Genomic DNA, 24688 nt, shown 5'->3' on the forward strand with positions numbered 1-24688 from the left:
ATGAGGAAGGTGAGAGATCAGCCTAAAACTACATGGGGGGAACTTGTTAATGATCTCAAAGCAGTAGGAACTACAGTCACCAAGAAAACCATTGGTAACACATTGCGCCTTAATGGTTTAAAATCCTGCAGTGCCCGCAAGGTCCCCCTGCTCAAGAAGGCACATGGGCAGGCCCATCTGAAGTTTGCCAATGAACACCTGGATGATTCTGTGAGATATTGGGAGAAGGTGCTGTAGTCAGATGAGACAAAAATTGAGCTCTTTGGCATTAACTCAACTCGCCGTGTTTGGAGGAAGAGAAATGCTGCCTATGACCAAAGAACACCATCCCCACTGTCAAGCATAGAGGTAGAAACATTATGTTTTGGCAGTGTTTCTCTGCTAAGGGCACAGGACTACTTCACCGCATCAATGGGGGAATGGATGGAGCCATGTATCGTAAAATCCTGAGTGACAACCTCCTTCCCTCCACCAAGACATTAAAAATGGATCGTGGCTGGTTCTTCCAGCAAGACAATGACCCAAAACATACAGCCAAGGCAAGAAAGGAGTTGCTCAAAAAGAAGCACAGTAAGGTCATGGAGTGGCCTAGCCAGTCTCCAGACCTTAATCCCTTAGAAAACTTATGGAGGGAGTTGAAGCTCTGAGTTGCCAAGCGACAGCAATCAAAATCTGAATGATTTAGAGATGATCTGCAAAGAGGAGTGGACCAAAACTCCTCCTGACATGTGCGCAACCCTCATTATCAAGTACAAGAAACGTCTGACCGCTGTGCTGCCAACAAGGGTTTTGCCACCAAGTATTAAGTGGTGTTTGCCAGAGGGATCAAATACTTATTTCTCTCTGCAAAATGCAAATATATTTATCAAATTTATACAATGTGATTTTCTTGATATTTTTTTTTTGGATATTCTATCTCTCAATGTTACACTTAACCTACCCTTAAAATTATAGACTGTCCATGTCTTTGTCAGTGGGCAAACTTACAAAAACAGCAAGGGATCAAATAATTATTTCCTTCACGTTTTTTATATATATATATATATATATATATATATATATATATATATATATATATATATATATAATTTATTTTTTCCCTTCGGGGTGGGGGGGCTCAATTTCAGCTATTGCTTTGTCACTGTGTGTAGTATCGGCGTGTCTGCTCCCTGACAGGCAGAGACGCCGTCCCTCTTACCGCCGCGCTCCCTGCCCGGCATCCTCCAGCGCTCCTACTGCTGCGGCTGCCTGCAGGCACAGCTTTCCAGGCACTGTGCTTAGGGCGCATGCTCCCTCCCTCATAAAGAGGCCGCGCACGCCGTCCTAAGGAGTCCCCGGTTAATGGCCGGAGGACCTCCCGTATATAAGGCACCTCCTCCAAAATGGAGGTGCCCGAGCAAAGTTGTAGCACTGTGTACTTACCTCTGCTTCAGCCCTCAGGTTCCGCTGCCTGCCTGACTACCAGTCCTGCCCGGCAGCCTGACTACCAGTCCTGCTCGCCAGCATGACTAAAAGTCCTGCCCACCAGCCTGACTACCAATCCTGCCCGCCAGCCTGATTACCAGTCCTGCCCGCCAGCCTGACTACCAGTCCTGCCCGCCAGCCTGACTACCAGTCCAGTTCGCCAGCCTGACTACTCTCCAGCCCGGCAGTCTGTCTTCCGTTCAGTCCGCCAGTCTGTCTATGGGCTCTGCCCGCCTGCTTACCTGGAAGCACCTGCCTGTTACCTGCCATGCCTACCAGCCAGCCTACCTAGAGGCTCCTGCCTGTTACCATCCATGCCTACCAGCCAGCCTACCCTAGAGGCTCCTGCTTGTTATCTGCCGTGCCTGCCAACCCGCTTGCTTACCTGGAAGCACCTGCCTGTTACCTGCCGTGCCTACCAGCCAGCCTACCTGGAGGCTCCTGCTTGTTACCTGCCGTGCCTACCTGGGGGCTCCTGCTTGTTACCTGCCGTGCCTACCTGGAGGCCCCTGCTTGTTACCTGCCGAGTCTGCCAGTCCGTCTACCCGGATCACCCACCAGCCTGCCTGTTGTGCCCATCTGCTATACCGGTCAGTCCCTGCCTTCTGACCCGTGGGAGTCACCTGCTCTCATACAAGGTCTGGCCCAGAGTAGCACCTGGTCCCTCTGCTCGGTCCTTCTCTGGTCACAGAGTCGATTGAGCCGCCGTACGACCTTGTTCAGTCCGAATTGATACCTAGTTACCCCCCCTCTGGTCCCTCCTTGCACCGCAGCACAGAGGTTCCAACACCCGGATCCGTAACACTGTGATTTCTATCTACGTCACTATGTAGATAATGTATAAAGGAAAACAGAGTATAAGAAGGTTATTATGGATGTGACTTAACGAACATTGTGCAGTGAGTCTGGATTCCCTAGTGACAGATATTTCTTGTTGCTAAAACTGAGATTTTTTTCAGGTTAAATATTTTTTTAAACAACTCTCCTCAGTGCGATCATACACCATACAAGCCTCTGATTGCTCAGGTGATGCACTGTACTACTGTAGTGCGGTGTATTATCACTGCCTGTCAGTGTAATACTAACGGCCCCATACACATGAGATAAGTGTTGGCTGAACGGTCATTTGGCAGACTGCTTTCTCTCCAGACTCCCCCATACACAAATATTCCAGCTTTCCTGGGGTATGTATGAGAGAGTCGCCTCCAGACTCCTCTAGTGGACGATTATCTACAGGAAAAACAAATGGATTAGCCTCTGAAATTCAGGATGACAGATCCTTCTCTGCAATGACATCATCTGTCGGGAGGCCCCCAAATACTTTATATAGTCGATCAAACTCCCTGAATCAGTGTTTTCATGCAACTTTAGTCTAATGTGTATGGGGGCGTTAAAATGTAACTTATTGGGTGCTGCCTCTGGCCCGGCCTAATAGACTTTCATACATTGCAGGCCCAGACACCATTAATAGGCATTTAGGTATCAAAGTAACTAGGCAGCCCCATACTATCGAGTACTTGGGGGAGGAGGGACATACGGCCGAACTCTGTCACACCTTCTTAGATGCCATATTTGCTTTTGACAGCAGCAAGTGGTTCAACCGCCAGGGTTTTGTTGCAGCCTGTGAGATCCCTGCGGTGTACATCTATGTTCTGGTGCCCAAATGAGTTTTTTTTTTTTTTTTTTAAACAAATTAACGTGTTAAAAAATAACAAAATGTGTCTTCTGCTTTTTGCATGTTTTTTTCTTTTTACAAGAATTGTTGGTGCCAATTTTCTTTTGAAACATTTTAATTTCTGCTTTTTTCCTTGTAATATTGGAAAGCCTAAGGCCAAAAATAAACTCCATAAAGCATTGTACATAGAGGCCTTGGTATCAAATAATTTCTGTCTGCGATGTTTGTGCAAACAAAAAAGCTTTTATAAAAGCCTCAAACTTCTGTGTGTGAATCAGACATGAGATCTAACGTGTAAGAAGATTACACTCCGGGGAAGACGGGAAACATTCATATAGACGGTCGCTGATGATGTAGTCAGTGACGGACTGTCTCCAAATATGTTTCTAGAGCCGTAGTAGAAGATGAAGATATCGTCCTCATCATGAAGTAGTTATTTGTCATGTCACGTGTAATGAATATCTCTTGCAGAATTGCTAATGCCGATTCCAGTGTCGGTAAAGGAGATGCGAATTAGCGTCATGGAAGATGAGTCTATGAGAAACGTATTCAGCTACTGACTCCTAGGAAGAAAGAGGAAAACTAAAGACTGTAAAATAATAAATCTCCTCATATGTTTCCCTTATTATCTCCAGTAATTGTATTATTACATAGGATTTATATGATGTTACATCGGCTCATCTTCTCATTCAGATCCCTACAATATCAGATCCTCTCAGTGAAGATCTTCTATATAAGAGAATTTTCCTTATTGATCCATAAAAGATGGATCTGGACAGAGACAAGATGGTGGAGAAGATATTACACCTAACCCTAGAGATCCTCTTCCGGCTTACTGGAGAGGTGAGAGATTCTGATGACGTCACATTACATCATTCTTATCTATGGGAATAACAGATGGACAGAACTGGAGAGGTGAGGACTCTGGAAATGTCTGGAGTGAGATTTATTAATGTTTCTCTCCATAACCAGGATTACACAGTAGTGAAGAAGACCTCTAGTGAGCGCTGTCAGGACCCTGTGTCTGACGGATGGGGAAGACCCCTGAGCCCAATCACGGGACCTCCACCTCACCCCCTGATACATGAGGACATCAATGACCAGAAGATCCTAGATCTTACCTACAAGATGATTGAGCTGCTGACTGGAGAGGTGACACTGCTGGGAATGCTGGGACATTATACAGTAACACTATAAAGGGATCGGGGAGATGACGGTATCATTGTATGTGTCAGGTTCCTATAAGGTGTCAGGATGTCGCTGTCTATTTCTCCATGGAGGAGTGGGAGCATTTAGAAGGACACAAAGATCTGTACATGGACGTCATGATGGAGGTTCCCCAGCCCCTCACATCACCAGGTAATAGACAGGACTAAATACACACGGCCTATAATTATCTGTATGTAAAGAATGAATTCAGTCCCTGTATGTGTTTCCTCCAGATCTATCCAGTAAGAGGACAACACCAGAGAGACTGTAAATAAGAAGATCCCAATGTTCCTCAGGATCATCAGGTAGATGGAGAGAAGGTGTCATGAGATCTCCCCTATGATGTGTAGATGGCTGTGAAGGTCTTGTGCTCAGTCTTGTTTTATCCACCAGGATTATATGTTTTATACTTGTGTAATGAGAACGGTGGAGATGGCAGGATTAGAGCTGATCATAGATGGGACTTCTCCATCTGTCTGTGACTTTTATAATATTTGTTTCAGGGTGAAGATCTGACCCATATTAATACTACAGAGACATATGTGAGGGGTGATGAGTGGTGTAAAGAGGAGATTCCTACATATGACTACCCAGGTGAGTAGTAACCACTAAATTCAGAGAAGTCACAGATTCTTCTCAATTACCGGCTGTGGCTGCTTTATCTGTGGTGTAGTCCGGCCGTATCACAATCGTGTGATCTCCATTTTACCTCTAGACCACAACATTCTTCTCCACCCAAAACTGTTCAAATGAATTTGGGCATTGAAAACCCTTTTTCTAGAGAACTTGCAACCTGGAGATCCACCTACCCCCTGGAATTAGTAGACGCTGACCGTTACCTGCCCAGATCTGTAAACTACAAAGCCAAATGACAGCGTACGTAGAAAGTGCTGACAAGTGAGAAAATCACTTGAAGAAAAACATTATGATGGGCCTGTAAGAGAAAGCGGAGGGTGATGATGCTGTTGGCTTCCTAGATCCCTGATATCTTATTGGATGAATCTACCTTCTCTCCCTTCTGTGCTGCTGAATGTTCTCATATGGTCCCTACAAGACCAAGTTCAGTCTTTCTGGCCAAACTTCACTTTTATGATCGCAAATATTAAATGCGCAGTGAGGGACAAGTGTGAATTTCTGTACAAAGTTTCCCTTTATTCTGACTTTTTAATTTCTTTTAAAACTGAATAACTTGAAGCAGGATTGGGATAAAACTGCATAAATAACATTACACCTGTGCCATGATATCTCTCTAAGCTGTGCGTGGCTGATGGCTGTAATATACATCTATTCACGCCTGCAGGAGATGTGGTGGCATGGCTCGAGCCCTGGTTTCATGGATTCACTCCACGTCATAAATTCCATTATGTTTTCAATCCTAAGGAATTCAGATTACTGCACAATCTCTCCTGAAATGGGGGCACTAATACTTTCTCTACTCTTCTGGTCAGGACTCATAGTAGCTCCAATGGTCCACCATAAATGAGTGCAACTCCGGTTTAGTGTTGGATTTCTCCCTTCATACATACGTTGGTGTTGGGGATGTAACATATTTTTATTGTTGTATATTTTTTTACATGTTCATTCTGTATGATAGTTTATTTGGGGTTGGATCGGCCTGCCTCACCTATGTGAGTCTTTAACTACCTAGTAGTTACAGTTACAGACTAAAGTTTTTTTTTACTGAAGAAGACTGTTCAGCTTGATCGTTTCAGTCGGTGTTATTATTTGTAGTCACAGTTTTGCCCATCACCCTTTAATCCTTCCTTACGGATCTTGACTTACACAGAGACCCCTAGGCTTGGGCCATAGTGTTACTTGCTGTTCTGTGGAGTGAGATGGGAAGAAGAATAGTCCGGTAGCCGGGCCAGAACCAGGAGGGCTGAGAAAGTACAAAATCAGAATACGCAAAAATAGTCAGTAAACGGGCCGAGGTCATAACAGGAACCAAATACACAAGCCGGGAGCTGAGCGCAGAGGACTGAACCCGAGGAGAACAAGGCTGGATCTGGAAGCTTCCGGCAATATGCTTCCAGCTTTAGTAGGGTGCGGTGCTTTCCATATGGCTGAAGCAGGGAGCAGATTATTGCAGCTGGACAGCACACACACCCATACTGCCAGACTGGATGGTACTACTGGTTCCATGCAAACTAATTTAAGTGGCTGGACAGAGCCTGCGCCGCCCAGAACTTTTGGTCCCAACGTCTTCTCAATCACTAGCGCCGCCTGCAGAATAAATAGGACAGCACCTGGTGACAGAAGCAGACGTCGCAGGAGCAGGTCCCAGAGGATATGGGACACACCACATCATACAAAATGTCAGAAAATCAGAGCAGTATAAATTCCCATATATTGACTCCATTTTGAAAATTATGACCCTCAATGAATTAATCTTTAGAAGTTGTCACTTCTTTGACTCCACAGTCACTTTCCGGAAATTAGCACACAGTAGATGTTTCAAAGTGAAAATTACACATTGGCCATTTTATTGCCCAACACATAGTGCCCAGATTGTGCTCCGGGAGACACACACTGTAAATGAAGAGGGTTCTTCTCACTATAGTAATGCCAAATACATGGATGATAAATGTGGTTTTGGCGCACTGCAAGGCTCAGAAGCGAGGGGGAGATCTGACTTTGGGAGAGCGAATATTGCTGGATTGGTTTATAGAAACAAAGTTGCTTTTCAAGAGCCTTTGAGCCACTAATAATGTGAAAATCTCTGTTTTTCCACTGACAAATTATGGACCTGAGTGGGGACTTGTTTTTTGTGAGATGAGTAGAAGTTTTTATTGGTGTTATTTTCATCTACATAACATTGTTTGGTGGCTTTTTATTCCATATTTGGGAGGCAGAATGAACAAACAGTTGAACACCGCTCCACTGGTTCATCCTATGAGGTTTTCTATTAGACTGTGAACTGTCATTGTCTTGGTAAATAATTCAATATATTTACAGAACTTACCCTTTTTACAGACAGTTTAAGTAGAAATGTTAAAAAATATAAATTTCAAGAATATTTTATTCAAAAATAATAATTGGTTTTATTCTTGACAGATGACTGTACCAGGAGATCAGAGGGACGGCTGACATCTTCAATTTTTAAATCAGTTGAGCTTGAGATCCCAGAGGATACAATTGAAGTGAATGCAATTACTCCAGATCTACCATCATCCCTTCACAGCAAAGATCAATCATCTGATCCTATGAAACACGTCCTGTCTTCTGATTCATTACCGACTACTAAGGAAAATCAAAGTCACAAAATAAGCATTAAAAAACAAACTGCTCCTAAAGCAAAGAAGCCATTTTCACGTTCAGAATGTGGAAAATGTTTTACAGAGAAATCAAAGTTTATCAGACATCAGAGAACTCACACAGGGGAGAAGCCTTTTTCATGCTCAGAATGTGGGAAATGTTTTAACCGGAAAGCGCATCTTGATAACCACCAGAAAACCCACACAGGAGAGAAGCCATTTTCTTGTTCAGAATGTGGAAAATGTTTTACATTGAAATCAAGTTTTATCAGACATCAGAGAACTCACACAGGGGAGAAGCCTTTTTCCTGTTCAGAATGTGGGAAATGTTTTAACCGTAAAGCGCATCTTGATAACCACCAGAGAACCCACACAGGGGAGAAGCCTTTTTCCTGTTCAGAATGTGGGAAATGTTTTAACCAGAAATTAGATTTGGTCTATCACCAAAGAACTCACACAGGGGAGAGGCCTTTTTCCTGTTCAGAATGTGGGAAATGTTTTATCCAGAAATCAGATTTTCTTAAGCACCAGAGAACTCATACAGGGGAGAAGCCTTTTTCCTGTTCAGAATGTGGAAAATGTTTTAAACAGAAATTTGATTTGGTCAATCACCAGAGAGCTCACACAGGGGATAGGCCTTTTTCCTGTTCAGAATGTGGAAAATGTTTTAACTATAAATCAGATTTTCTTAAGCACCAGAGAACTCATACAGGGGAGAAGCCTTTTTCCTGTTCAGAATGTGGAAAATGTGTAGTGCCGGCGTCCCTGCCCTCTGCTAGGCAGGGACGCTGTTCCCCTCACCGCTCTGCTCCGTGCCCGGCGTCCCTCTCCCGCTCTGCTGGCAGCGCGCGCTCCTTCCCGGCCACTGTGCTTAGGGCGCGCGCGCGCGCTCTCCCTCCCTCTTAAAGGGGCCACGCGCGCCGTCCTAAGGAGTCCCCGGCCAATGGCCGGAGGACTTTACCATATATAAGGCACCTCCTCCAAAATGGAGGTGCCCGAGCAATGTTGTTTGCACCTGTGTCTCACCTGTGCTTCAGCCCTCAGGTCCCGTTGCCAGTTACCTGCCAGTTACCTGCCAGATTCCTGCCTGATTACTTGCTACCTGCCTGCTAGTCTGAGGTCCGACGGTCTGCCTTACTAATCCTGTCAGTCTGTCTAAGGACCAGCCTGCCCGCTCACCTGGGAGTGCACATCAGCTACCTGCCTGCTTGCCTGAGGTCCGACGGTCTGCCTTCCAACTCCTGTCAGTCTGTCTATGGACCAGCTTGCCCGCTCACCTGGGAGCGCACATCTGCTACCTGCCTGCTAGCCTACCTGGTGTTAGAACCTTGCTCTTAGGTTTTTCCTTTGCTGGTCACATGACCTTGTTGGCCTATTTAATCCTGCTCCGCCCTTCTGGCTTTGCTGGACTTCATTGTATATCTACTTTCTAGCTAGCCTGTGCTCTGTGTCTTGCTCTGTTAGTTTGCTTGGTCTACGGACCTCTATGTTCTATATATTTTGTTTGTTCGTCTGTCTGCTACTATTTCTGTTAGGAGGTGTCCCATATTCCTCCCAGTCCTTAGTACTTGTAGGGATTCCTTCCCCACATCTATAGGTCTCCGTACAGACTAGCTTAGGACTTTAGCAGGTCTGATCGCAGGATCAGGTCCCCTGTTACATCGTAGGGATTAAGCTGAGTTCTATCGCAGGGACAGATCTCCTCTCTTTCCTTAGCTCTGGTAGCAGAACATAACAGTAAGTCCAGCCAGCAAATTCTCTAAGGAAAGATTTTTCTGTTCCATCATGGTGTCTGTTCAGGATTTGGCTCATCGCCTGCAGGGACTCTCTCTGGAGGTGGCCGAGCTCCGTCAGCACGTGAGTAACTGTCCTGGAGCACATTTCTTGGAGCCTAAGGTATGTTTGCCGGATTTATTTTTTGGTGAACACCGAGAATTTTTTTCATTTAAAAATGCTTGCTTATTGTATTTTCGTTTGAGACCCAAGTCCTCTGGGGATGAATCCCAGCGCGTAGGGTTCATAATGTCACTTTTGCTCAAAGAGCCTCAGGAGTGGGCCTTTTCTTTGCAACCTAGTGATACATGCTTCAGATCAGTGGATAGTTTTTTTTCTGCTTTGGGCCTATTATATGATGATCCTGACCGTGTCGCATCAGCTGAGACTGAGTTGAGACGTTTAAAACAAGGATCAGGTAATGTGGAAAAATATTGTACTCATTTCCGTCGGTGGTCTACTCAAACAGGGTGGAAAGATTCTGCTCTAAAAAGTCTATTTCTTGCTGGGCTCAGTGAAAGGGTTAAAGACCTGCTAATTGCTTATCCTACACCTGAAGATTTGCAACAGGCTATGCAATTAGCTATACGGGTGGATAGAAGACTGCGTGCAAGGGTTAATGAGAGCAAATCCTCTGCTATGTCAGTTTCTGGTTATGAGAATGTATGTACTAACAGTGGTGAACCGATGGAAATTGGATCGGTGGCACCTCGCTCTCAAGAAAAAGACCGTCGATTTTTTGAAGGCTTGTGTTTCTATTGCGGAAAATCTGGTCATTTGATAAAAGCCTGTGAGCTTCGTATGAAGAAAGAAAAAAAAATGGTCAGTCACGCCCGTATTGCCTGTTTAAATTCCAAGGGTATATTTTTAGCTGCTTCCACGATTGCTCAGGAAAAAGTAATGGAATTTCGGGTGTTTGTTGATTGCGGGTCTACTCTGAATGTAATTGATGGGGGATTCTTGGAAAGACTCAATTTAAAACCCGAACCTTTGTCATCCCCCATTGCTGTGGTTTCTGTGGATGGTTCCCCTTTGAAGAATATTACTCTCAAGGTCAGTGAATTTCCTCTCACTATTAATGGTGTTCACCATGAGAAATTGGATTTGGTAGTGTTGAATAACTTGCCTTCTCCAGTAATATTGGGATTGCCCTGGTTAAAATTTCACAATCCTGTACTGGATTGGTCTACCAGTGAAATTAAATCCTGGAGCCATAAATGTTATGACAAGTGTTGTAACGGGCGTATTGCAGCTTTGGATAGGGGAGAATTGCCTGTTCCTATTCAGGATTTTTGGAGAGTTTTTTCTGAGAAGGAATCGCAGGTTTTGCCTCCCCATAGAGACTATGATTGCTCTATTGAATTTGTCCCTGGAGCGACTCTTCCTAAAAGTCGTTTATTTAACCTTACTATTCCTGAGAGGAAGGCTTTGGAGGAATACATACAGACAAGTTTGGCCGCCGGTCACATTAGGCCCTCTAAGTCTCCTGTGGCGGTTGGATTTTTTGTTGTAAAAAAAAAAGGACGGCGGTTTACGTCCTTGTCTGGATTTTCGTGAGATTAACAAAATTACTGTACGCAATCCTTACCCACTGCCATTGATTCCTGATCTGTTTAAGCAGTTAATGGGGGCCAAGTGGTTCTCTAAAATTGACCTTAAGGGGGCATACAATCTGTTGCGCATGAAGGAGGGTGACGAATGGAAGACTGCTTTTAACACTCCTGTGGGTCATTTTGAGAATCTGGTTATGCCTTTTGGTCTTACCAATGCTCCTGCATTTTTTCAGAATCTTATTAATGACGACATCCTTGGGCCTTTGATCGGCAAAAATGTGGTTGTGTATTTGGATGACATTTTGATTTATTCGCCGGATCTGGAGTCTCATTGGCGGAGCGTACGTGAGGTATTACAGTTATTAATGGACAATTCGCTTTTTGCTAAGCTGGAGAAATGTGAATTCGCTGTACAGAGAATTAGTTTTTTGGGTTACATTATCTCCAGCGAAGGTTTTGAGATGGACCCGGTTAAAGTTCAAGCTATACAGGAATGGCCTAGGCCTATTGGTTTGAAATCGATACAGAGGTTTTTAGGTTTCGCCAATTATTACAGAAAATTCATAAAAAATTTTTCTAGTATTGTCAAACCTCTGACCGATCTCACCAGGAAAGGTGCTGATGCGGTTCAGTGGTCTGCTGAGGCCATTGAAGCTTTTGTGTATCTCAAGGAGAGGTTCACCTCTGCTCCCATCCTTATGCAGCCTGATGTGACGAAGCCGTTTTTGGTTGAGGTTGATGCTTCCTCTGTGGGGGTTGGAGCAGTATTGTCTCAGGATAACGGGGATGGATTACATCCCTGTGCCTTTTTTTCAAAAAAATTTTCGGAGACTGAACTGAATTATGATATTGGTAATCGGGAATTATTGGCTATTAAGCTCGCATTTGAACACTGGCGCCACTTCTTGGAAGGTGCGGAATTTCCCGTTCAGGTTCTTACGGATCATAAAAATCTGATATATCTTGATGCTGCCAAGCGCCTGAATGCCCGTCAGGCTAGGTGGGCACTGTTTTTCTCGCGGTTTAATTTCTCCGTTACTTACATCCCTGGTACTAAGAATGTTAAGGCGGATGCCTTGTCTCGCAGTTTTTCTCCCATAGTCGGTGCTGAGAAAGAGGAGAACATTTTACAAGAAGGTGTTGTGATAGCTGCTTTAGACTCCGTTTTGGAAGATGAGATTCTTAAAGCACAGGAGAATGCCCCTTCTAACACTCCTCATGGGAGGTTGTTTGTGCCTGGGACCTTTAGGAGAGATTTGTTTGTTGAGTGTCACGAATCTCGGTTGGCAGGTCATCCCGGAATCTCTGAGACCAAGAGACTGGTGGGTCGCAGTTTTTGGTGGCCTGGATGGCAGAAGGAAGTCATTAAGTGGGTGCGCCAATGTACTATATGTGCTAGATCTAAGTCCTCACATACTCCTGCTGCGGGGTTGCTTTGTCCTTTGGAGGTCCCCAGTGCTCCTTGGACACATTTGGCTATGGACTTTATAACTGACCTTCCCCCCTCTGAGGGTTTTACTGTCATCTGGGTGGTCGTGGACCGTTTTAGCAAGATGTGTCACTTGGTTCCCTTCGTCAAACTGCCCTGCGCTAAAACTCTCGCTAAGGCCTTTGTCAAGGAAATTGTCAGACTTCATGGCGTTCCTACTGACATTGTTTCTGATAGGGGTCCTCAGTTCGTGGCTAATTTTTGGCGTGCCTTTTGTGACAGGTTGGGAATTCATTTGTCGTTTTCGTCCGGATATCATCCTGAAACTAATAGCCAGACAGAAAGGAAAAACCAGGATGTTGAGCAGTTCTTGCGTTGTTTTGTGGCAGACAATCAAGAGGGGTGGTCTGAGTTTCTGCCACTTGCTGAATTTGCTCTGAACAATCATACATCTTCTTCTGCTGGTTGTTCGCCTTTTTTTTGTTGTTCTGGGAGACATCCGTCGTTTGGGTCGTTCTCCAAGTTGGGATCTGCCGTGCCTGAGGAGGAGAATTTTTCCGGTGATTTGGAGAGAGTTTGGACGGATGTGCGTGGTAATCTTCAGGAGGCCAACAGAAAATCTAAAGACTACTTTGATAGGAAACGACAGGAGGTTTTGTTCGCTGTTGGTGACATGGTTTGGTTGTCCTCTAGGAATCTGCGGTTGAGGATTCCTTCTAAGAAATTGGGTCCCAAGTTTGTAGGGCCCTTTAAGGTGCTTCAAGTTGTCAACCAATCTGCTGTTAGGTTGGAGGTTCCTACCTCCTGGAGAATTAATCCGGTATTTCATGTCTCTCTGTTAAAAAAAGCTGTTGTGTCGGATGGTGACGCCTCTGCCTCTGTTCCTCCGGTGGTGGAGGACGGGGAATATGAAATTTCTCGCATCCTTGACTCTAGACGGTATAGAGGTAGTTTGCAGTATCTTGTGGCCTGGAAAGGTTTTGGACCCGAGGATAACTCTTGGGTGAGGTCAGATGATGTTTCCGCGTCCAGACTTATCAGAGCGTTTCACAGGAGATTTCCTGATAAGCCTGGTCCTAGGGGATCCGGAGGATCCTCTTAGAAGGGGGGGTACTGTTAGAACCTTGCTCTTAGGTTTTTCCTTTGCTGGTCACATGACCTTGTTGGCCTATTTAATCCTGCTCCGCCCTTCTGGCTTTGCTGGACTTCATTGTATATCTACTTTCTAGCTAGCCTGTGCTCTGTGTCTTGCTCTGTTAGTTTGCTTGGTCTACGGACCTCTATGTTCTATATATTTTGTTTGTTCGTCTGTCTGCTACTATTTCTGTTAGGAGGTGTCCCATATTCCTCCCAGTCCTTAGTACTTGTAGGGATTCCTTCCCCACATCTATAGGTCTCCGTACAGACTAGCTTAGGACTTTAGCAGGTCTGATCGCAGGATCAGGTCCCCTGTTACATCGTAGGGATTAAGCTGAGTTCTATCGCAGGGACAGATCTCCTCTCTTTCCTTAGCTCTGGTAGCAGAACATAACACCTGGAGGCTCCGCCGTCACGTGCTGTGACCACCTGCCTGTCCAGTGACTCCTGCCCGCTCACCTGGGAGCGCTCATCTGCTACCTGTCTGCTTGCCTACCCGGAGGCTCTGCCGTCACGTGCTGTGACCACCCGCCTGTCCAGAGACTTCTGCCCGCTCACCTGGGAGCGCTCATCTGTCGCCTGTCTGCTGGTCTTCCTGGAGGCTCCGCCGTCACATGCTGTGACCACCCGTTCATCCAGAGACTCTCGCCTGCTCACCTGGGAGCTCACGTCTATCTTCAGCCGCCACAGGTCGTACCAACCCTATATCTAGAGACTGCCCCGGTCACTTGCCGTGACCACCAGCCCGTTCATCCAAAGACTGCCTCGGTCACTTGCCGTGACCTCCAGCCCGTTCACTCAGAGACTGTCCCGTTCACTCAGAGACTGTCCCGTTCACCTGCTGAGACTTCCAGCCCGTCTTCCCTGGTCGCCACCCGCTCCCTTACAAGGACCGCCCCCTTGTATAGTAGCTCAGAGGTTCCGCCTCCCAGACCCGTTACAGTTTGCTCGGGCCATGGAACCCGGTGGCACCCAAGCTCCCTCGCTCTCGGACCTGTGTCATGAACTGTCCCGTCAAAGGTCCCAACAGGAGTCCATCCTGGGTCACCTGCGGAATGTCAATACTCGCCTGGACACTCTGACTGCTCCACCAGCAACCTCCGCCAGTGCCATGTCTCGCAATCCGGCAGCTCCACTGCCCACTAATACCATGGTATCTTACCCCGGACCCCGGCTTTCTGCACCTCCTCGCTTCGGAGGCGACTCCGCCCAGGCTCGGGGCTTCATAAATCAGTGCACCCTGCACTTTGAACTATTATCTCACCAGTTTAACTCCGACCGGGCCAAAATTGCATTCATCATGTCCCATCTCACTGGGGAGGCCCTGGCCTGGCTAAATCCTCTATGGGAGAGAGGAGACCCCCTGGTATCCAACTTGCCTGCTTTTCTCACGGCTTTCCGGAAAGTCTTCGACGAACCCGGACGGAAGACCTCATCCGCATCATCTCTGCTACGCCTCCGTCAGGAAAGTCTCACCGTGGGCCAATATGCCATACGGTTCCGTACCCTTGCCTCGGAGCTGGCCTGGGATAACGACGCTCTGGTTTCCGTCTTCTGGGAGGGTCTGTCCGGCCGTATTAAAGATGAGCTTGCCGGTCGGGACATTCCTACCACTCTCGATGACTTAATAACTCTTGCCACCCGGATTGACCTACGGTTCCAGGAGCGTGCCAGAGAGGTCACCCGTGAGAGGAGATTACCACGTCTAGCTCCTACTTTTCAGAAACCCGTCACTCCTTCTGTCTCTTACCAGGTACACTCTCCTGAGCCTATGCAGGTCGACCAGACCAAGATGGTCAAGACCCGTCAGGACTTACGCCGTGCCGAGGGGACCTGCTTCTACTGTGGCAGTAAGGAGCACCGGATCCGTGCCTGCCCGGAGAGGTCGGGAAACGCCTGTGTCTAGGTTCGCTCAGAGAGGTCCACCTAGACAAGAATAAATCCTCTCCATCCCTGCTGTTGTCAGTTTCAATCGTCTACGGGGAGAACCGTTATTTCGAACTAGCCCAACTTGACTCTGGAGCAGCCGGGAATCTTATCTCACAGTCCCTGGTAGAGAAATACCGCATCCCCACCAAACCTCTGGCTGTACCCTTGTCTGTTGCTGCCGTGGATGGGGGGCTCTTACCACGCCCCATCCAACTCATCACCGAATCCATTACTCTGCAGGTGGGAATGCTGCATTCTGAAAGTATCTCCTTCCATGTTCTGCCTGGACTCTCTCACGCCCTCTTGCTAGGTCTACCTTGGCTCCAGAGACATGCACCCGTTCTTGACTGGCAGACCGGAGAAGTCCTTCGCTGGGGACAGGGCTGCCATAAGACCTGTCTGGTTCCCGTTCATCCCGTCCGTCCTTCTCCTACCCCAGCTAATCTACCTGGACTTCCGATCCCTTATTGGTCTTATGCTGATGTCTTTAATAAAAAGGAAGCGGAGACACTACCCCCTCATAGACCATACGACTGCCCTATCGACTTGTTACCTGGTACTTCTCCTCCCCGTGGGCGTATTTATCCATTATCCGCTGCTGAGACCCGCTCGATGTCCGAATATATTGAGGAGAATCTGGCCAGGGGATTCATCCGGAAATCTACCTCCCCGGCGGGAGCAGGCTTCTTTTTCGTCAAAAAGAAAGACGGCTCTCTCCGTCCCTGTATAGACTATAGAGGCCTTAACCAGATCACGGTGAAGAATAAGTACCCCCTTCCGCTCATTCCGGAGTTATTTGATCGTCTGAGGGGGGCTAGAATCTTCACCAAACTGGACCTCCGTGGGGCGTACAACCTGGTTCGTATCCGTCAGGGGGATGAATGGAAGACGGCATTCAACACCCGGGACGGCCACTATGAATATCTGGTAATGCCCTTTGGCCTCTGTAACGCTCCTGCCGTCTTTCAAGAGTTGGTCAATGACATCTTCCGGGACCTTCTCTACTCCTGCGTAGTGGTGTACCTGGACGACATCTTGGTCTTCTCTCCAGATCTCCAGACTCACCGGAGGGACGTTCGTCAGGTCCTGCTCAGGCTCAGGCAGAACCATCTCTACGCTAAATATGAGAAGTGCCTCTTTGAGCAGACCTCGCTTCCGTTTCTGGGCTACATTATCTCTCAGACCGGCCTACAAATGGATCCTGAGAAACTGTCTGCCATCGAGAAATGGCCCCGACCGGAGGGGTTGAAGGCCATTCAGCGATTCCTGGGCTTCGCCAACTACTACCGCCTCTTCATACCACACTTCTCTTCCCGGACTGCCCCAATTTCCGCGCTCACCCGTAAGGGTACTAATCCCAAAGAGTGGCCGCCCGAAGCAGAGGAGGCCTTTCTTTCCCTAAAACAGGCCTTCTCTTCCGCCCCGGTGCTGCATCGCCCGGACGGCAACAAGCAGTTCTTCCTGGAAGTTGACGCCTCCTCCTCTGGAGCCGGAGCGGTACTTACTCAAAAATCATCTTCCGGGAGAATGGTAACTTGTGGCTTCTTCTCCAAACTCTTCTCCTCTTCTGAGCGCAACTATTCCATAGGAGACCGAGAGTTATTGGCCATCAAGCTGGCGTTGGAGGAGTGGCGTTACCTACTCGAGGGGGCTCTTCATCCGGTAATAATTTACACTGACCACAAGAACTTGGCTTACCTCCAGCATGCCCAGAGACTTAACCCGCGCCAAGCCCGGTGGTCCTTGTTTTTTGCTCGCTTTGATTTTGTCCTTCATTTTCGCCCGGCTGACAAAAACGTCAAAGCAGACGCCTTGTCCCGATCCTTTCTGGTGTCCGATCTCGAGGAAGAACCTAAACATATCATCGATCCCGCCAGAGTAATGCAGGTGGCTCCCGTGAGTCTAAATCGTCTCCCTCCCGGTAAGACGTTTGTTTCAGTACCTGATCGGGAGAAGATCCTACACTGGGGCCATTCGTCTAAGCTTGCTGGCCACGCCGGTCAGAAAAAGACCCTCCAGCTTATTGCCCGGCAGTATTGGTGGCCTACCCTGCACAAGGACGTAATAGACTTTGTTTCTGCCTGTGTGTCCTGCGCCCGCAACAAAGTCCCGAGACATCTGCCAGCCGGACGCCTCCTTCCGCTTCCTGTGCCTGCTGCCCCCTGGCAGCATATTGCTATGGACTTCATAACTGATCTCCCCGTCTCTGTCGGTTGTACGGTCATTTGGGTGGTCGCTGACCGCTTTTCCAAGATGGCTCACTTTATTCCCCTGCCAGGCCTCCCGTCTGCTCCCGAGCTGGCTAAAGACTTTATCCGCCATATCTTCCGTCTTCATGGCCTGCCCCTCCACATCGTGTCGGATCGTGGGGTACAGTTCACCTCACGTTTCTGGAGAGCCACTTGTAAACTACTAGACGTCACCCTGGACTTCTCTTCCGCTTACCACCCACAGTCCAATGGTCAAGTGGAGCGGATCAATCAGAACCTGACCAGTTACCTCCGGCACTTCGTTAATGCCCACCATTCTGACTGGGTGGATCTCCTACCATGGGCCGAGTTCTCTTATAATAATCACGAGAGCGAATCCTCCTCCAAATCCCCGTTTTTTGTAGTTTTCGGTCAGCATCCTCGGATTCCTTTTCCTGTCTCCACCTCTGTGGACAACCCGGCTGCGGAATCTCTCGTTAGCAAATTTTCCTCCATATGGGAGAGTACCCGGTCCGCACTCCTTCTGTCATCCGAGCGTATGAAAAGACACGCTGACAAAAAACGCCTGGATCCTCCACAATTTCGTCCAGGAGATAAAGTCTGGCTCTCATCTAAATATGTTCGACTCAAGATACCTTCTTACAAGTTAGGGCCTCGGTTCATCGGTCCTCTGGAGGTCATCAGTCAGATCAACCCGGTGGCCTATAAATTGAAACTCCCGGCCAACTTACGGATCCCTAACTCCTTCCATGTATCTCTCCTCAAACCCGTGGTGCTTAACTCTTTTTCCAAGTCTACAGGTACGCCTCCTGCTCCGGTTTCCGCTGAGGACGAGTTTGAGGTAGAGAACATTCTTGCTACCAAAAGGGTAAGAGGAAAGACCTTTTTTCTGGTAGATTGGAAGGGGTTTGGTCCTGAGGAGAGAACGTGGGAGCCCCGGGAGAATATCCATGCCCCTCTCATCCTTGCTAAATTTCTGTCTGGCCTAAAAAAGGGGGGCCTAAAGGGGGGGGGTACTGTAGTGCCGGCGTCCCTGCCCTCTGCTAGGCAGGGACGCTGTTCCCCTCACCGCTCTGCTCCGTGCCCGGCGTCCCTCTCCCGCTCTGCTGGCAGCGCGCGCTCCTACCCGGCCACTGTGCTTAGGGCGCGCGCGCGCGCTCTCCCTCCCTCTTAAAGGGGCCGCGCGCGCCGTCCTAAGGAGTCCCCGGCCAATGGCCGGAGGACTTTACCATATATAAGGCACCTCCTCCAAAATGGAGGTGCCCGAGCAATGTTGTTTGCACCTGTGTCTCACCTGTGCTTCAGCCCTCAGGTCCCGTTGCCAGTTACCTGCCAGATTCCTGCCTGATTACTTGCTACCTGCCTGCTAGTCTGAGGTCCGACGGTCTGCCTTACTAATCCTGTCAGTCTGTCTAAGGACCAGCCTGCCCGCTCACCTGGGAGCGCACATCAGCTACCTGCCTGCTTGCCTGAGGTCCGACGGTCTGCCTTCCAACTCCTGTCAGTCTGTCTATGGACCAGCTTGCCCGCTCACCTGGGAGCGCACATCTGCTACCTGCCTGCTAGCCTACCTGGAGGCTCCGCCGTCACGTGCTGTGACCACCTGCCTGTCCAGTGACTCCTGCCCGCTCACCTGGGAGCGCTCATCTGCTACCTGTCTGCTTGCCTACCCGGAGGCTCTGCCGTCACGTGCTGTGACCACCCGCCTGTCCAGAGACTTCTGCCCGCTCACCTGGGAGCGCTCATCTGTCGCCTGTCTGCTGGTCTTCCTGGAGGCTCCGCCGTCACATGCTGTGACCACCTGTTCATCCAGAGACTCTCACCTGGGAGCTCACGTCTATCTTAAGCCGCCACAGGTCGTACCAACCCTATATCTAGAGACTGCCCCGGTCACTTGCCGTGACCACCAGCCCGTTCATCCAGAGACTGCCTCGGTCACTTGCCGTGACCTCCAGCCCGTTCACTCAGAGACTGTCCCGTTCACTCAGAGACTGTCCCGTTCACCTGCTGAGACTTCCAGCCCGTCTTCCCTGGTCGCCACCCGCTCCCTTACAAGGACCGCCCCCTTGTATAGTAGCTCAGAGGTTCCGCCTCCCAGACCCGTTACAAAATGTTTTAAACATAAATTTGATTTGGTCAATCACCAGAGAACTCACACAGGGGAGAAGCCTTTTTCCTGTTCAGAATGTGGAAAATGTTTTAACCAGAAATCAGGTTTGGTTACGCACCAGAGAACTCACACAGGGGAGAAACCTTTTTCCTGTTCAGAATGTGGGAAATGTTTTAACCGTAAAGCGATTCTTGATAGCCACCAGAGAACCCACACAGGGGAGAAGCCTTTTTCATGTTCAGAATGTGGGAAATGTTTTAACCAGAAATCATATTTTGTTATTCACCAGAGAACCCACACAGGGGAGAAGCCTTTTTCCTGTTCAGAATGTGGAAAATGTTTTGTGAAGAAATCCTCACTTCTTAGTCACCAAAGTACTCACACAGACGAGAAGCCATTTTCATGTTCAGAATGTGGAAAATGTTTTAAACAGAAATCAACTCTTAATAAACTTCAGAGAAGTCACACAGGGGAGAAGCCTATTTAAATTCTAACCGAAAATTGTATCTTCTTAAAGGGGTTTTCCACTTCTCTTGGCACAACGACTTCTCATTCCTCATGTTTGGCCTTGTTAAAATAAAAGCACTCATACGCACCTGCCGTTGTGGCACCGTTCCATTGGTGTCACAACTTGTTTTTCCGGGGCTCACATAAGGTTATTACATCACACAATCCTGCTCCCAATCAACGCCGCCTTCAGACGTATTGAAAATCAACAGGAAAGACATGGCCTGGACATACAAATGAGAGCACTCTCTTCAGACCGTGTTCCTGGGGGAATTATAAGCAATTTCCGGCCTTAAACATAACGTCCGATATGGGAAAGAAAGACGAGATCGGAGGTTAATCTGAGGTCCTCCACCTCCGTCAGCATGTCTGGTATGCAGTGTTTCTTATCGAAAGTCTTATCATCCTGCTCCGGAGCCATTACTGCCTCATCTCAGCTTGGAAAAAGAAGCAGTATTAACCCTCATGATGCCAGACAGCTCAAGCCTGGAAGTCCTGCACCAACTTCTCTCTTAATGTAGGCCTCACAAGAAAACATCTCCACAAATCTCCCTGTATTCTCACCAAAGCCCACATACTGAGCAGTGCTTGCTGCACAGGAAAATATACTCCCCCAGCCACAGGGACTTTAATATGGGGAAAGCCATAATTGATTTGTATTTCATATTGTGTCTATCCCTACTAAACAAGAGATAGAGCAATATATACAAAGGCTGAAGACCACGTACAAAACTGAAATATGTCCCCTCACTTCTAGCCTATCACAGCCTACTGACAAGGTACAGAGATAAGAGGATGATGTCGTACAAGTTGTGGCCATCAAAATGCTGAGAAACAAACACTGAATCTTCACAGCCAGCAAATAAACAGTCTCTTTAATATCATTGATGACCAAGAAAATCACAATAATATCCTGAAATCATCAATGCACAGGCGATTATGCCAACACTGTGGACACTGTTCAATTACATCCTTGGTGACCCTATTGAAAAGGAGCTGGAGATCGACAGGGCGCACCGTACATTAGGCAATCATGGCCCAGATCCTGAGCGTCCAAGGGACATTATCGGTCACGTACATTTTTTCAATGTAAAAGAGGCCGTTGTGAGGAAAGCAGGGGATTTGGGTCCTGGTGATTTCAATGGAAAACGCATACAATTGCTCACAGATCTATCCTGAATGGCACTTGCTCAAAGAAGGGTATTGAAACCACTACTTGATACTCTCTAGGAAAATGGTCTGATGTACTCCTGTGGTACCCTTTCCAGCTGCAAGCCCAAAAAATATGGAACATTGTATACTTTGAAAGATCAAAGCGACATGAGACCATTCTGTGATGTCCTGGACATTCCCAGGATTCATATATCTGCCTGGCCACCTTCTCCACCATTGCCACAGAATTTCGGCACCTCACAGAAGGCTTTCAATGGATCAGGAATTTAATGGTGATGCACCCAGACGGGAAAGGAACCTGCCAATCATATGAGCTCCTGAAATGAATCTTCTTTTCCCTGATGAGAGAGACAGTTTGCCAATGCTTACTTATTTCTTTCAGAATATAATAAGATATATCTAAATAGAGTTTTCGGTGCCACTCTTCCACTATGCAGAATGTCTCAGTTCATATCTTAGAACGCCATTTAATTTGAGTTCACATTATATTACTGTAATATCAGGCTGTATTACTTTGCTCGCTATATATTCTATGGTTCCCCCTAATAGGAACCCTAGGACTAAAGGTTTGACTTACGCCTGTAAAGACAACTCCCAGTTAGGGACTTGCATTGGGATCTGCTTGTTTCATAATTTCCTGGTGTTCGATATATTCATAATCTATACCTCTTGGCCACTGAGAGGTAGACGTTACTATCTACCATCTATACCTCCTCTTTACTCTTAATCTTTCTCTCCTCCCCTCCTCCTTTTTTTCATATAATATGACACGACGCAGAACTCGTTCATTGAATGTCAGAGGACTTAATGTTCGGGAGAAAGGAGCTCAAGTGTTTTATCATATGAATAAACAACACGTTCATTTTCTCCTTCTTCAGGAGACCCACTTTAGAGGCGATCATATACTGTACCTCAGATTACTAACAGATATTATTCATCTTGGCGTCACAGTACAAATGCTGTTTTGAAGTCTAAGGTGCGGAGTATAGGCCGCCACAGATCACTGCCGCATACCATTGTAGAAACACTGTCTGACACTGAGAGGATGTATGTGTTTAAGATCTCCATCTATTCCAACATTTTGACATTGGCAAACTTATATCTCCCTAATTGTGACCTAATTAAGACATGATGTCAATACTTAAACAAACTAAAACATTTTCTGTAGGACCTTATCATCATTGAAGGTGACTTTCATTTTGTCTTAGATCCTTCTTTAGAGGCGTTCCTGGGCTGGAGTCACCAATCGAAATCACCCAAAAGCTTTGCTAAACGTTCTCCGGTCTTTCCAACTGGTCGATGTATGGAAGATACAACATCCAGATGTAAAGGATTATACGTAGTATTCTCCTATACTCAATATGCATAGCCGTAGAGACTTTTCCTTCATTAGTCATCACTTGCTTACATGGCAACCTACATCTCTGATAGGGATTGCTATATGGTCAGATCATGCTCCTGTATATTGTAATCTGACTATACCTGACTCCACCAAGGCTTCAACTGTGGGAACTTAAATGATAATCTGCTGAAAGACTCACTCTGTGTCTCAGACCTTCTTGAGACTATAGACTCCTTCACAAATATGAGCATGATGAAACTGCCTTACCATTTCAATGAGAAATACTCAAATGCATCCTCAGAGGGATACTAATAAAACATAGATCCAGGCTTAAAAGAGAAAGCAGCTAAAGTCTCCCATTTGCTTGAGCGGATTGAACTCCTTGACAAACAACATAAATGATCTGCTTCCCTCCAGACATACGCAGACCTGCTTAACGCTAAGCAAAGCAGCTAAGCAGCTAAGGTAGTTTCATGGATGGGTACTCGCAAATATTGTGGAATTTCAGGGCACCTACTTATGGAAGGAACCAAGCGGAAGCTTCCATTCTCGGTACTAGATATGGGGCCTCCTCGAGAAAATGAACTAAAATGTCTTAAGCTAAAGTTAATATATAAGGTGTGGGATAGGGGTAAAAATATTCTTGGGATTGAAAAGTACACAAACTATACTCCTTTATGGCACAACTATAACTTACCAGAGCTACAGAAACTAAATAATGTTAGTGAGTGGGTGGATAGGGGTATATGTTTGGTATCACAACTCTTAAGGAATGGATTATTCAAGAGCTTTGAACAAATAAAGGCAGATTTTAGCCTTTCACATAGGGTGCTTTATCAGTATCTGCAAATACGTCATGCATATAACACACAACTAGAATAACCGCCATACTGATTGATAGACATCACCCGATAGATACCATTGCTACAGCGGTGAATACAAAATGTCTAATATCCCTTATTTATAGGCAGTTACTTGCCCTACATTTGGGTAAATATCCTTTGATCGTTAAGACAAAATGGGAGGAGGATGTGGGTCCTTTATCTGAGGAAACTTGGATTTGACACCGAATCTTTCATTGTCAGAGTCACAAAGATTGTCCCAAATTCTTCTCATTCATAGGGTATATAGATCCCCAAGTATTTTATTTAAAATTTTAATACAAACTGATGACACATGCCCTAGATGTGGTCAAAATGCTGCCAACCTGATACATATGATGTGGGAATATTGACGACTACTGGAAGGGAGTGATCGCTCTTGTACTATCTGTATTTGGGATACAACTTCAGTTGGAACCTAAAATCTGTATCCTGAGACTCCTGGGAGAGGACGTAGACCAGACTCCCATATGGCAATAGCTAGCTCCAGAATATTATTCTAGCCAGATAGTTGTTGGCTCTACATTGGATAGAAAATTCTCCCCCAACGATAACAGAACTAAAATCCAGGATAAATGACATTATGCTTGGAAAGGGAGCTTATATATGAAGAAACGCTGTCAAGAAATCCATACACATATGGGACAATGGTTAATTACCCCCGGTATTGCTTCAGAAAACCTTCTCAGAAATACTATACTGGACCGTTTGTGCATTTCCTTACATAAGTAAACCAGGAATTTATATCCTGATACCCAAGGTGTCAGCGAATAATAATTGTCTCAGTCCACATAATTGTCCCTTCTTAGATATATTCTTTTTCTTTTGATGTCCCAATAGGGAAAAAAATAATCAGTCAGGAATATTTCAGATATTTATGTACAAATGTAAAATTACTATTCCAAAACCTTGTACTATAGAGCGATATTGGGATTTGTATCATTGTACACCGGTTGTTGTATTGTTACTGGTTATTTATTTTTATTTATTTTTTTTGTCACAAAGTTTGTTTACAAAAAAAAATGTTGGTAATTATTTCTTT

General features: G+C 46.5%; 3 protein-coding genes across 3 annotated transcripts in view; all 3 read left to right on the forward strand.

The window, feature by feature from the left end:
- Positions 1–6105, forward strand: LOC141178787 (oocyte zinc finger protein XlCOF7.2-like). Its single transcript, XM_073660627.1, has 4 exons — positions 1–9; positions 4112–4291; positions 4375–4498; positions 6080–6105. The coding sequence occupies exons 1-4, from the start codon at positions 1–3 to the stop codon at positions 6103–6105; spliced, it is 339 nt and encodes a 112-aa protein (XP_073516728.1).
- Positions 4578–24681, forward strand: LOC141178789 (uncharacterized). The gene is made up of 4 exons (XM_073660628.1): positions 4578–4653; positions 4852–4942; positions 7403–8460; positions 19295–24681. The coding sequence occupies exons 3-4, from the start codon at positions 7552–7554 to the stop codon at positions 20228–20230; spliced, it is 1845 nt and encodes a 614-aa protein (XP_073516729.1). The 5' UTR covers positions 4578–4653; positions 4852–4942; positions 7403–7551; the 3' UTR covers positions 20231–24681.
- The window catches only part of LOC141178790 (uncharacterized), a 21779-nt gene continuing 18280 nt past the window's right edge, over positions 21190–24688 (forward strand). The window contains exons 1-2 of the mRNA XM_073660629.1: positions 21190–21268; positions 22632–22762. Of these exons, the coding sequence (XP_073516730.1) occupies positions 21190–21268; positions 22632–22762 (210 nt within the window). The remainder of the gene's footprint in view (positions 21269–22631; positions 22763–24688) is intronic.

Source organism: Phyllobates terribilis, unplaced genomic scaffold (genome assembly GCF_046119375.1).
Source record: "Phyllobates terribilis strain yellow unplaced genomic scaffold, ASM4611937v1 Scaffold_30__1_contigs__length_15301838, whole genome shotgun sequence".
Classification (NCBI taxonomy): Eukaryota; Metazoa; Chordata; class Amphibia; order Anura; family Dendrobatidae; genus Phyllobates; species Phyllobates terribilis.